Source organism: Arvicola amphibius, chromosome 12 (assembly GCF_903992535.2).
Source record: "Arvicola amphibius chromosome 12, mArvAmp1.2, whole genome shotgun sequence".
Lineage (NCBI taxonomy): Eukaryota > Metazoa > Chordata > Mammalia > Rodentia > Cricetidae > Arvicola > Arvicola amphibius.
The window spans coordinates 104,582,667-104,597,523 of NC_052058.2; the positions used below are offsets into that span (position 1 = coordinate 104,582,667).

Consider the following 14,857-nt stretch of genomic DNA (forward strand, 5'->3'; position numbering starts at 1 on the left):
AAGAAACACATCCATGAATTGGAACCTCCAAGCTTTAAAGGTCAAGTCTATTCTCTGCCAGGGTTATTAAGCTATAGACAGAGACTGCTCATTTGTTTCTTGGCCACCCATACACCAATAATAACGCAGAAACTATATTAATTACAACACTGGCCAATAGCTTAGGTATATTTTTAGCTAACTCTTACATCTTAAATTAACCCATCTTTTTAAAATCTGTGTATTGCCACAAGGCTGTGGCCCATTGGTAAGGTTTTGACTGGTGGCTGATGTCAGTCTCCTTCAATAGCTACATGGTGCCTCCTTGACTTCGCCTACTCTCTCTATATATCTTTTCCAGCTTGACTATGTTCTGCTTTGCTATAGGCTGAAGCAGGTTCTTTATTAACCATTGGTAATAAAATATATTCATAGGGGAATCCTACATCAGAGTCTCCATGGTTACCATGGAGACTCTACAGGGAATCCACTCATTATGCTAAGTGGAAGTCAGGATGATCTGTCTTTCTGGTTTGGAATTTATCTATTTTTATCATTGTTTTGAGATGGGAGATCTCAATTCAGATGGGTTCTTTAGACCCCCTTCTTTAAGTATACCAGTTCTGTGAGGACAAGACACTTAAAAGTCCTCAATGAACCTGACTCTTGACTAAGGATTTGTTAATGCCCAACATGGAAAAATTGTCCTCAGAAAGGAGAGAGGTGGGAATAGGGAGTGGAAAGCCCAGCTATTACTGCTATGAGGGCAATGGGCTCCTGAGGTTTAGCTCCTTCTAAAGCTGTTGTTGGGGGAGTACAGAAGGCTGAACAAGTATGAAGGATTTTGAGTTGTGCTAAACCTTAGTGAATGTGCTCTAAGCTATTTCCCCGTCCATCTGTTTAACGCTTATGCTTGTGAATGGTCTGTGAGCAACCTGCAGGGTATGGCTCCGGTTGCTCAGAACTTTCCCCAGTGCCCATGTGAGGACAGGCACGAATAGAATCTTAAAATGCATGCGATGACTTAAATTTAAACGATTAGGTCACAAGTCTGTTTCCACACTGTCGGCATTTTAACAATTTCCATGTGTACACAGGGGCAACTGTGAAAAGGAGAGAAATGAAGCTCCAGGGCTGTTCTCTAAGTGATGTGTGGCTTGAACTAACTTCAGATTTTTAAAAAGAGTATAGTCAACTCCCTTAGAATGCAAAATGTGAATTTGTAGAAAAATAAAGGGTTCATTCTACTGTAAAATTTGATAAGGAAGGCTTAGGGAATGACCAGAGCTGGGAGCACACAGTGTTTGTAAAGGACATCCATGACACATAGAAAAGTTATCTAGCCACAATAGGGACAACTGCACTATGTGAGCTTCCCTGTGCCTGTATCTGTGCGTGTGTGCCCATGTCCTAGAGTGCAGGTGCCTATGTATTCTGATACATGTCTGTGTGTCTGTGGAAGCCAGAGATGAACCCAGTATCATTTCTCGTGATACTGTGAACCTTCTCTTGTAAGATAGGGTCTCTCACTGGACTGGAGCTCACAAAATAAGCTGTTCTAGATGGCATGCAATCCCCAAAGATTCACTTGTCTTTCCCTCCCCAGTGCTGATGTTAAAAGAAGGTAGTTCAGCACTCAGGTTTTCACATGGGTGGTTGACTCAGGTCCTTAAGGTTGCATAGCAAACACTTCGCAAATTGAGCTATGCTTCCGGTTGTATCTGATGTTCTTATATCTCTTGATGACAAAAGGTCATAATCAAATGTAATTTCTGCCTTGTATGTGTGTGTGTGTGTGTGTGTGTGTGTACACATGTGTAAGATATGTAAGAGAGATCGAGCAAGTGCTCTGTGGGAGTTAATGCATTTCCAGCCTGTGTTTGAGTAAAGCAGCCACATACCCCATGTTCTCCAGCTGTATACCCCTTGCCCCAGAGCCACCAAGCTGCATTGCTGTTTCTGATGTTTTCCTCTTCAGTTAAGATATGCCTCTGCTCCATTCTTGTCAAACAATGTTGAAGCATTTGCATTTGGAGAAACCTGAAACACAGTTTACCAGGTGATTTGCAAACACACTTAACAAACAAGAATTTAATCCTCACGTTTCCAATTACTTTTTTCCTGCAATTATCTGAAACGCAGCTTTGTAAGAATTGGCTGGATAAACAAGCATGATCCTATGTAAATGTTCTTTTAAAATGTCAGATCAGTTCCTCCCAAGAGCCTGCACACCAGGAAATTTACCTTGAGTGGCACATTTTAAATCTGTTTTGAGTAAGGTCTGTCTAGATTTTGTGAAGTCATTTTTCAATGTCCCAGAGAATCAATTGTGTTCAAAATGGAAAAATGGGAAAAGAATGTGGGCTTTGTGAGGTTAGCTAATTGGTTGATTGATTGGTCCTTTCTTTGGTCCCTGCCAGTATCATTCACCATCCCACTTTTTCTACACACATTTACTTGAGTTCTATTATGCAGTAGAGTCCTTGCTAAGGACCTATGAAAACATGGACCATCTAGTGGAAGATTCAGAAAAATGCATCACTACTTACGTCAATGACTAAGTTCCCTAACCTGTCTTGTGCTACTGTAACAAATACCCAAGACAGGATCCCTCATTAAGAACAGTTTGTAACTGTTCATTTCTGAAATTTGAGAAGTCTCATATGGAGATATCAGTATGTAGCAACGCCAAATCACTGAGTCACTAAGTAACAGAAGGAAAGAGGCTGAGAAGCTGCAGTTCTGAAACACTAAATTCACAAGGAGGGTGGAGCCCTTATGGCTTAATCACCACTTAAAGATCCTGCCTCTTAGTTTGGTTGCATGGTAATTAAATCTCAATGCTAGTTTTGGTGAGCACAAATATCCAAATCAATTATGCATGTGGTGTGTGGTGTGTGAAGACCAAGTCCCTCCATGTGAAATCCAGTGACTATGTATTAGTGTGAACTTGAAAAGACATAACCATGTTGTCAAGACATGTCATGTGGTCTCATTGGTCCAATGGACCCATGCTTGTTTAGTATTTTTAAAGCAGCCTTAGATAGTATCTCAGAAGGGAAGACTAGGAAGTTAGCTATTGAAGTCACTATCCACCTCCAGATTGTGTGACATCTGTGACTACTCTTTTTCTTCTTGTATCTCAAGTGAGGTATTAGGTAAGTAGCACATTTCTGACTGGCTCACCTATAAACTGTAGAAAGAAATTCAAAATTATCCTGTTGGAATGAACACATTTATTGCAAGGGTCCTTGGAGGACGAGATGGGAGAATAAACAACACCCTCCTGTGAGAGTCTCCCTTATGGACTAAACACACACATGTTGTGAGAGGCTTTTCATGAATGCTCAGCTGTTAAGCATAGGGAGCTGGGCTTTTGACTCAAAGAAATCTTCCTGAGTGTTTTGCTGAGTTATACTACTCTCTAGAGTTGTGAACTTGAACCCGTCCAGCCTTCATTTCCTCCATCCATGAAAGGAATTCATACCATATTTGAATGCTATGAGAAACAACCACAATAACACACACTGCAGAATATTCCCCAACCCTTTCCAGCACAGATGGCTAATAAAATGTCCTATTTGTCTTGCCAATAGAATCTGACCTCTTCTCCTCTCCCTATCTTTTCAGACAACTGTGATGACCCATTGGGGTCCTTCCTCTCACCAATGGCTTTCTCGAGCTCCTCGGATCTCACTGGAAGTTCCAGCCCAGCTCAATTGAATTGGAGAATGGGTAAGTATAGTGACTCCGCCCTAAATCCATGTGTTAAATGAGGACATAATGAGTACTAAGGAGAGAGGAGATACTGTGTCTATCTATTCAGGGGTCACATCCAAAGTCACAGTCCAGAAGGAAATCTGCGAGGTTAAATCTATAAAAAAAAATGCTTCTCATCATATAATAGAGTTAATGCATACTGAATCATGTTTCTCCAATCCAAAGATCCACCAAGGAATCTTTGGGTTTTGTTTTGTTTTCTGGAGGTGCTAACCCTGGAACACATGTCAGGAAAGTACTCTCTCATGTAAGCACATAGCCATGACATCCTGTAGAATTCTTCTTGTAGATTCTCATGTGTGCATGTACGTGTGCGTACAGACAACATATGAGTATATAAGCAGTCATACATGTACTCAGTATGTGCTAGGGGAGGGACAGAAGACAACCTTGGGTGAAGTTTCTCACATGCCATCTACTCTTTTATAAGCAAAGGTGTCTCACTGGACTGAAGCTTGAAGGTTAGGCTGCCTGGATTTCTGCTTCTGCCTGATTACAAACATGCACCACCATGCCTATTATTTTTAAAATGGATCTGTGGTATCGAACTCAGGTCCTCATGCTTGTATGTAAGCACTTTATTGACTGAGCCATCCACAACCCTGTGAATTCCTTTTTTTGTCATCATAAGAAGTATTGGAGAAGAAGATTATATTTTTAAAAATATTTGTTTTATTATATACACTTCATATGTCAGCATAAATGGCCACAAACATGCTCATGATAAGTCAATTGAATGTTTTTAAAATATTTCAATACATTTAGTTCTATTGTGAGATTAATAGTACTGTTTTAAAGTACATATTAAATGTGCTGAATTAAAGGTAAGAAAATAAATAATTTGTAACATTGCCATATAGAGGGTTCTGTGGGTTATTACTTGGTCTGGTAAAAATAAAGCAGTTACACTTAACTTATAGCTAATGAAAATTGAACTTAATCAATATGATGTTGGATATTTAACTATTTTTAATCATATTTTGATAATGATTTTGTGATATATAGAAATTGATATAGAGAACTAGGTAATTTCTTTTTTTAAAGACCTTAGCTTATAAAATTCTAAAATCTGATTATTATTATAAAATTGTTCTTGGTTTAAAAATAGTTGAATGCCAGGGCTGATGGGTGATGGGAGATGGCTCAGTGGTTAAAGCACTTACCTCCCAAGCATTAGGACAAAAGTTCAGATCCTCAGAACCCATGTAAACATCAGGAGGGTATGGCAGCTGCCTGAATGCAGTCATAGTATTCACAAATTAAAGACAGGCCATGCCTAGAGCAAAGCTGGCTAGCAAGACAAGTTAAATGGGGAGTTCCTGGTTGACAATAGAGCTTGCTCCAGCCTGTGAGATAGAGAGCAGCGAGGAAGACCTGCTACTGTTCCTTTTCTATTCCTGTGATAAAAAAGTCGGACCAAAAGCAAGCTTAGAGAAGAAGAGGTTATTCAAGCTTCCAGATTATAGTTCATCCCTGAAGGAGGCCTGGGCAGGAATTAAAGCAGGAATCTAAAGGTAGGCCTTTATTACCTCTGACAGAAGATCTCACTCACCACCAAGGAAGTACAGCAGAAACTGCAGAGGGACAGAATGATGCTTGATGATTCGCTTGCAAGTTCTTGCCTAGAAAGCTTTTAATATAGTCTAGGACTACTTGTCTAGTAGATGATGCTGTCCACAGTGTATATCTACTGACAATCAAGACGGTCTCCTGAGACATGCCAGAGTCAGAGAGAAAGAGAGAAAGAGACAGAGAATTGGAGAGAGAGAGAGAACTGGAGAGAGAGAGAACTGAAGAGAGAAAGAACTGGAGAGAGAGAACTGGAGAGAGAGAACTAGGAAGAGAGAACTGGAGAGAGAGAACTGGTGTGTGGGTTCCAGGGCCAGTGTGATCATTCTTCCCCTATGTGATATTCCTTTGCTCCGTCACTTTCTCAGACATTATATGGTCAATCACTCAAGAATCATTTCTTAGGTGACTCAAGGCTATGTCAATGTCAGGTTGATGGTTAAAACTAACTAAGGCATTACAGATGTCAACTTTGGGCTTTCTTACACATAAACAAGTATATGTACACCAACATATATTCAAATACACACTCACCATACACACAAATTTATATAGAAATTTGTATGTAAGTGCAGCTTATCCATTGGCCTTTTCTCATTCACTCCAACTCCTCTTAATTGTCTGTGTATTAGGCAGACTATCTTACATGTTTCTATTTTGATGTTCCTTACATTCTGGAATACATTTTAGTTGGTTATCTAATTATTAATATTTTAACCCTTGATGGATCTAATTTGTTAACACTTTATGATTTTGAATCTCCATCAGTTCTGATTTATAGATCTGTTTATACTATTGTAGTTTATTTCATGCTATGTGTTACAAGCATGCAATTATAATGGTTACCAACAACCAAAAAGAGACAGAAATTATTTGAAAAAGCCATCTAAAACTACAGATGGTTCTCCCTATTTATTGGGTGGAAACAATAGAAAATTTGCCTATATACTGAATATGAATGTTTTCTTGTCATTTTTCCCTAAACAAAACTGTACAGCAGCTATTCATTTGCATTTACAATATATTAGATGTTACAGAGAATCACTATTTAGTCATTTTATACCAAAGACTTAAACATCTGTGGGTGTTATGCAGAAGATTCTGAAACCCTTGTGGATGGCAATGTCCTGTACTAATCAAAAGGAAAAACAAAGCATTCCTTCATTCATTGCCTGTTCTAATACTGGTCTTGGACTAATATGATAAGTAGAGAACTTTATTAATTATTTTATGTACATTATCATATTAGCCTATAGCAAAACTATCATGTAGTATTAATTATAACCTTTTCCCACCAAATAGTGTTGCTGAACTTCATGGAAAAGGAATAGTTTACCTGATATCACAGAGCAGGGAAAGGAGGAAAACACTTAATTTTAAACCAAACTCAAACGAATCCAGAATTCATGCTCACTGCTGCTGTAATAGCAGCTTGATTCTTTAGCAAAGCTGGGAGAGGGATGGGCCAGGAAGAAGAATGGCTTGGAACCTAACCAGTCAGCACTCACATGCCAGCTATGATACTGTGGTGTTCTATTAGTATCAACAAGCCACTTGTGAAGATTGCATTTATATCTTCGGCATCTCTGAATGATGCCTTGCAGTATTAACTGGAAAACTGGGCTATAAACCCATGTTGAGAAAAGCTTTGCCACCGTAGAACAGAAATCTGGGAGTCAAATAAGGAGACCCCATTTTCATATCAGGAAGAAACACAGATTGAGACATTTTAATACAGTCTCTAGAAGTACTTCGAAGACAGTTAGCCTCATCTCTACTCTAACAGGGCTGTACCAGGTCAGCACTGTCTAGGAACACCTCATTCACTTCTGGAAAAGAACAGGTCCATTGGAGGTCAATTACCTCTCTAGGAAACAGATATTGACTGGAGAGAATGTCTCTGTAATGATTAATTACACCTGTCATTTTCTGGCTGAGTGAGGATCCTGGGCACCTCTACTTCAGACCATGTGTGTGAGGGGAGACTGAAGTCTTGTCTCCTTTGGTTAGACTCTAAACTGAGGAGACTAAGCAGAAGTTTCAGTCATGAAGCTGGAATGGAGAGAACAGAGTGAGCAACAGACAGGCAGCACTCTCCATTGACAGGGCCACATCTTCCCTTAGGGATGGGCGAAGCCAGGCTCTAGGGAAATTGGCACCCTGGCTCTCCTCTGTCTGAACCACCTGGGCACCTTTGCCAGTGACATTGTCTAACCCATAGCCCAGATGTTTTGTATGGTTATTGATCAAATGAATGCACAGAAGGTTTCCAGGAGATTTTAAAGTGCAACCGGAGTTACAAGCTAAAGATGTGGGACCAATTAATGACCAGCCAATGCTTCTGTGACTAAGAGTACCTCTTATGTGTTAGGGATTATTCTAGACGCTTAATGTATGATTGGCCTGGGCAGGTAGGGATATGATTTATAAAGAGTTAATGGGTTGAGGAATTGACTCAGTTGTCTGAGTACTTGCTTCACATCATGAGGACCTGAGTCCACCAGCAATATCAAATTCCAGACCTGGTAGTGTACACATTAACCCAAGCCTTGTGAGGAGTACATGGAGTCAGGAGAATCCCTGGGCCATGCTGGCCATCTAATCAATCAAACCAGTGTGTTCCTGGTTTAGTGAGAGACCCTGACTCAAAAGAACAAAAGAACATGGTGAAGGGGCTGGAAAGATGGCTTACTGATTAAAAGTGCTTGCTTGCTCTTCCTGGGGAGCTGAGTTTGGTGCCCAGCTGTCATAATGGGTGGCTCACAACTCCGGCTTCAGTAGCTATGATGCCCTCTTCTGGCCTCCACAGGCCTTCCACTTACATGCAGATATCCACATGCACACATACACACAAATCAAAAATAATAAAAACAGATACTTTTAAAATTAGGTTTTTTGGCAGAGTGGATGGGCAGTAGGCTGGAAGGGAAGTAAGGGGGCGGGAATAGGGGTAGGAGTAGAACTGTGGTTGGAATGTAAAATAAAATAAAATAGTTTGCATTGGGAATGTAAGCACAACACCCAAGAATTCAGAGTCTAAACTGTATGCACAGATGAGTGAATAAAGTAATGAATAGGAGTATATGCAAATATATTCTACATAGGGGATATATGTACATATGTTATGATTTTATTAGTATAAAATGTGAAAAGATGGTAACATTGTGAAGAACATTTTTTTTCCTGTGAATGAATAGGCAAGTATAAAGTTTAGCAAGCTAGAAAGAAACCATGTAGCATTAATTGATTTTGAAAATTGCAAGAAAGTGATGATTTATTTTTTTCTTCCTAGACTAGATTTGTGTCTTATTTATAAACTAACAAGGCCCAAAGAAATAAGAGCATGATCATCCCCTTTCTACTGGAATCTTTAAACCTCCCCTTTTATTTTATGAATGGACAGAGATCAAATAAGCTCCCCAAAGCAAATACTACAATAGGTATGAAATGTTGGATATTCTGATAGCCACAAAGGAATCAAGTACTTTTTACCTTAGTACTGGGATGTCTATCTAGGATTTCAGTCTTGTTACAAGCTTATGTAACACAGAACTGTAAAAAAAAAAATCACAAGAACAGCATGCTAGGAGACAGAGAAGCAGAAGCAGAAGGTCTGGCTGCTTCTCCTCTCAGTACACCAACCACCCTCCACAGAGCAATCACCTTTATCCCCATTCTCAAGGTGCCAGAGCTTCAACACAGGGAGGAATGCCATGGTCATGGCAGGAATTCACCAATCTATCTCTTCCTCCATCGTCACTGTCATCCAGGGACACACTCCCCATATCTCTGTCCAGCAGAGCCTCATAACTTCAGTAATGAACAGAGAAGTAGATGTGCATTATTCTTATTAGTGCAATTATTTTCCCCCATGGTGTTATTGAAGCATAAGGAACAAATTAATTATATACATTAAACTACATAGTGTGATAATTTTACATATGTGTATGTTGTGAAATGTTTAGCACTGTCGAGTTCACTGATACAGCCTTCTCTTCCCATACTCCCTTTGTGTGAGTGCATGTGTTGGTATCTGCTTTACTGCCTTATTGGACTTTTCGTGAACAATAGCAGATTGTGATTAATAAGTCTCCACACTGCCATTGCAGCCTCAGGATTTATTCTTCTGTTGTTTTTCCACCGGTATTTAGTTCAGGCTGGCCTGGAACTCATTTTTCAGATGAAAATGACCCTGAAGGTCCGAATCCCCTGCCTCTGTCCCCTCAGTTCTATGGTTGCAGGCCTGTATGGCCATTCTGAAATTAAACAGTGCTGGGCATCAAGCCCTGAACAAGCACTGGACCAACTGAGATGCATTCCCCAGTCCTCCTAATACCGTGTTTCCCATAGTAGCATACATTTTGGCAGCCTGTTTGAGTTAGTCACATTCATTTCTTCCCCTCATGACTCACCCAATACACAGTCACTGTCCTTCTAAATATCCATGCACCAGGGCTGACACTTGCATATGTACAAACAGACACACTAAAACATAGCCATCTGTCTCTAAACTGGATTTTAGCTCTTGCAGGCTAAGGAATAAGATACACATGCAGTTTTTCTTTTTTTTTATTTCAAAGTACATAGCGTAAAATTGCTAAGCAATAAATCATGCTTAGATTAGATGTTAGAGTATGATGTTTAGTCTGTTAAAGTCAGAAGTCTCGTACAAACGAGCACATAAAGGAATATTCAATTTATTGACAAGAGAAGCTAGAAGACAGAAAAGTTGTTCCAGAAGTGCAAAGTCGTTTGAAGAACTGAAGGAAAAGTGAAATGTCACAAAACAATTGCAAGTAGATTGAAAAGAAGCAAAAGTCTGTATTTATTAAAATTTTCTAGAGAGACAGTATGTACAGTATGTATATATATATATATACATATATATATATAGTATGTATACAGGTGCATACAGCTATATATGGGAAAGGACACAATAAACAGTTAGGTTATTTTTAGAGAACCAGGGAAACTGATGCATCCCTGTGACCCAGAGCTCCGAGAACAGAGAGGCTGATGGAGTAACTCTTGAGCTGAAACTTGAGAATGGGTAACTGCCCCCAAAACTCTCCAAGCCCAAAGATTGAGCCTGAAAGCCTCTGGGCTAAGAACAGAAGACAGGTGTCTTGTGCCCAAAGGAGGGGCAAGTGGACTGCTTGGTGTCTCCTCACGTGAATGAGAATTGATCTGTCCCACTAAGAGACTGAAACGCCAGTCTCTACCAGAGACATCTTCACAGACACAATGTTTTCAACTGGGGGTCCCTTAACCAAGTCAGGTTAGCACTTGTAATTAACTATCATCGCATCTTAGGGGAGAACCAAACTCTACAGCTTATGAACTATGTGTTCATAAGCTAACACATAGTTTCCTGGTAGCTAAATCTAATCAGTTAGCAAACAGAAAGACTTTTCATCTGCAGAGACAATTGACTTGATCTGTAAGACTGGATAATCATGAAGTGGGTGCGTCACAAATGAGCGCTGATGTTACTGAAGGACACACTGTTCTTCCTTGAGATTTCTGAGATTTGTTTAGCTTTTCTTCACAGTCTATTCATTCACTCCTGTTCCTATCACAGTAGTTAACAGATTCCTCCTGTGTTGTGCCATCCATGTGTTTGCTTTCCATGCAAACGTTAGAGAATGTCCCATTATTTTCCTGAAGATGGAATCCAAGTTAGAAAAGATCTCATTCCCATAAATGAAATCCCATCCTGAAGGTCTGTTGAATCTCAGGGGTGGTGACTGAAATTTCCTGAGAAGATATGAAAAACATTTGTTCACTACAGACAGTGCACTAATAACATCCCAAGGAAGGAGTCCACTCCGGTCTAACTTAATGAACCACAAGTTTACTGGGGTTAGTGGCAGGTCTGTCGGTGAAAGCCACTTACAGGAACATGGATGACTCATTAGCAGTGACGATTTAAAAAGCCCAGCTGGATCCCGCAGCAGCTCAACTGAACCCAGAGTCTCCTCTTTGCAAATGATACAGTTGGTATCACATCTAAGAGAGGCCTTGCAAGTATTGTAGGTTTCCAAGACTGCATGGGACTTTTGAGTTTTATTTACTTGTTGAGTCTCCTAAGCCTTTTCCTTGCATTCAAGAAAGTTATTTTAATTCAGAGGAAATGTCTTTTCAACAAGACATATTCTTGCTCTCCGACCTGCTGCTCCATTTTTCGTGAAGGAAGGACTTTTCTTGCATGTCTTGGGTATCTTTTAAAGTATTTGAATCCTTTGTAAACCACATAAAATCCATCATGCACTGAACATGAATAAAATATTTTATTTCCAATGTTTAAGAGCAGAGTTGAATATTCTCAAGTGTCACACAAAGGGAGAAAGTACACAGCATGTGACTATGTACCAGCAGAAACAATGGTTTGTCCAAAGTGAGAGGGAGAACCCAGGAAGCCTGTGTTCCAATCCCAAACAATACAAATGTAATGAGTTCCATCAGGGATAAACTAATTTTTCAAACATAAAAATAAAATTAAATAAAAATGGCACAACTAATAGAGCTGTTGAGTAAATCAAGTTCTGGCAAGCCAGCCCAGTAGCTAAGGATTGTCCAGTATTGCTAGCTCATCACTGGAGGGGATTTGCTGAATGGATTTTGTTCTTTTACTTCCAAGGCCCCTCTAACCTTCATCTCATCTCATACAAGGGAAATGAAAAGCAAGAAAGAGCACTAATCACTCTTGAAAAGGCCTGGGAAGTGCACTAAGCAGAGGTCAGTGGCCATTAACTTAGGCGGCCAAGTCACTCCGTGTAATTACAGCTTAGGGAGGATCTCTGTGTGTCACATGTCATGTGTTTTGTGGTAAGAAAGCTTCAGAGTTGGGGGATTAAGTTAGATGGGCTTTCACAAGCACTGAGAACAGGAAATTTAGCCACTTCTGGCCAAGCATCAAACTGCCAGATGTGATCTAGATCAGGGAGAGAATTTAAGTTATCTTGTGTGATTAAACACAAATAATCAAAGTGGTTTTATACCCATAAGAGGAAAAATGTTCATGGCTTTCTTCCCTATAAAACAGAGTTCCAAATAATTATGTTTAACAGTATCCCTTGAAATTTTAAGTCTTTTTCTTTACTTTGAAATCTTTGCATTTAGAAGTTCAGATTGTATACCTCTGTCATGACAATTTTGTTTACACGGAGAATTTGGTTCCTTTATATCAGTGTATGGTCAGCTTCCAAAGTTCATGAATGAGTGAAAATGTTTCAAGCTCTTGACTTTTTTTTTTTTTTTTTGGTTTTTCGAGACAGGGTTTCTCTGTAGCTTTGGAGCCTGTCCTGGAACTAGCTCTTGTAGACCAGGCTGGTCTCGAACTCACAGAGATCCGCCTGCCTCTGCCTCCCGAGTGCTGGGATTAAAGGCGTGCGCCACCACCGCCCGGCTAGCTCTTGACTTTTTAATTTGGCACAGAATACAACTACACACACACACAACACAGCACATTCTCATTTACCACACAACATATACAACACAAGACAACACAGAATACACACCCACATACATACTACATACACACATACACACACAAACACACACACACACACACACACACACACACCAGACATGGCACATACACCAGACCATACCACACACATTGCACACCAAACACACACAGTACCACACCACACCATACCATACACACATATGTATACACTACCTTCTTTGGGCAACTTACTTTTTATTTTGAATCATTTGATTATGAGGAGATGAAGCTAGAAAAAAAAATTGGGAGGCAAAGTTCTTCAGTGTGATTAGCCTCAGATGTTAGGTAAGAACACCAAGGACCCTATAATGGTAGTGCCACCATGTCTGCTTGCTTAATGACAGCTCCAGGCTACCATATAGACTGCTTGAGGCTGCATGATCTGGATTTAATGTGTAAAAACAGGTTCAGGGATAGGCGTGCAGTTCTATTGGTAGATTGCTGTAACATGCAAAAAGGCCAGGGTTCATTTCTCAGCACTGGGTAAACGAGGTGTGGCACTGTGTCTGGATTTCTAACACACAGAGTTGAGGTGGAAGCTAGAGGAGCAGAAGTTCTAGGTTATCCTCAGCAATACAGGCAGTTCAGCTAGCGATCCTGCCTCAACAACTAACAAACAAACGAGAAGAATAGTCTAAATCAAACTTACAGAAATTGGCCAAGCCATTTCCTCTTCTCATGTTCATTTCCTTTCATATCCATAAATGCAGTGCCTATGTTTACCAGTTGATAGCTTTTAACTTAAATGGGGTGATGTAAAGTACAAAAGGGAAAAATTGTTAAACACTTTTGTTTGTCTAGTGGTTGATAATTGACTATTTGTTACTATCAGAAAACAGAGACCGTCCTGAGCCTCTTAAAATGCCATGAAGTGCGAAGAGAGCCTTACTTCCCTCCTCAGGAGAACACACGGCACCTGGTATTAATGTTAGTTCCATGACTGCGCCAAAATATCTCACAGATGTAACCTAATGTTTGTTATAGCGAGCAATGCTTCTGTGACGTTATCATATATGTATGTGTGTATGTGTCCTCCTTCCCCCATCGTGTGTGTGTGTGTGTGTGTGTGTGTGTGTGTGTTCATTCAGGGACATAAACTTATGATTTCAAGCGTGCATGATAAGCATACACTCTAAGCTCAGCTATACCTTAGCACTGTTTGCGCAATATTTATTGATGTTATTATATGTGTGGAAATGTTTTTCCAGTGTGAATTTAAAATATATTTCCCTATATAAACAAAATCTTCAACGCAGCCAGGCCTGTGCAAAGAGACAGACCAGTAGGGTCTTGTCATCTTCCTGACAGCAGCGTTCTGAAGTTAATAAATCCACCCATGTTCATTTAAATACAGCAGTGCTCTCTAGGCATGAAAGAAAGTTAATACATCTTGCTAGCATTGTGTTTTTGTCAGTGTGTGTGTGTGTGTGTGTGTGTGTGTGTGTGTATATGTGTGTGTGTGTGCATATATACACTTGTATGACCAGGCAAGTGTGTACAAATGCATTTGGAGGCCATAAAGCAATCTTGGGTATCATTCCTCAGGGACCATCCTCCTTATTTATTAAGACAGGGTCTCTCACTGTACTGGAACTTACCAATTTGCCTGGCAAGAAAAACCCTGAAAATTTTCCTGTCTCCACCTTCCCAGTTCTGGGGTTATAACTTCGCATCATTACTCCCTGCATTTTAAATGAGCATTCTGGGAATCAAAATCAACTAATCATGCTTGTACAGCAAGTTCTCCAATGACTGAGCTATCGTCCAAGTCTTCATCATAGTATTTACATAGGAGGGGTGTGGATTATTTGTCCCAAGTCCTAGAAGTAAAATGTAACCCATTTAACTAAAAAAAAAACAAAACAAAAACAAAAACAAAGAAAACAGACTTACCTTCCTTACTGGCTGATAAAAGAAATTACACAAATAAAACTATTTAATGTACCGTGCACCAGCATATAAAAAATTGTTGGTAATGGGCTACAGGTTTAAGTATAATGTCAACAAGACTCATCATTC

At 39.8% G+C, this 14,857-nt stretch overlaps 1 protein-coding gene across 1 annotated transcript in view; it reads left to right on the plus strand.

The window, feature by feature from the left end:
* The window catches only part of Cntnap5 (contactin associated protein family member 5), a 954,245-nt gene that overhangs the window by 187,793 nt on the left and 751,595 nt on the right, over nt 1-14,857 (plus strand). The window contains 1 exon segment of the mRNA XM_042054039.1: nt 3,610-3,714. Within this exon segment, the coding sequence (XP_041909973.1) occupies nt 3,610-3,714 (105 nt within the window).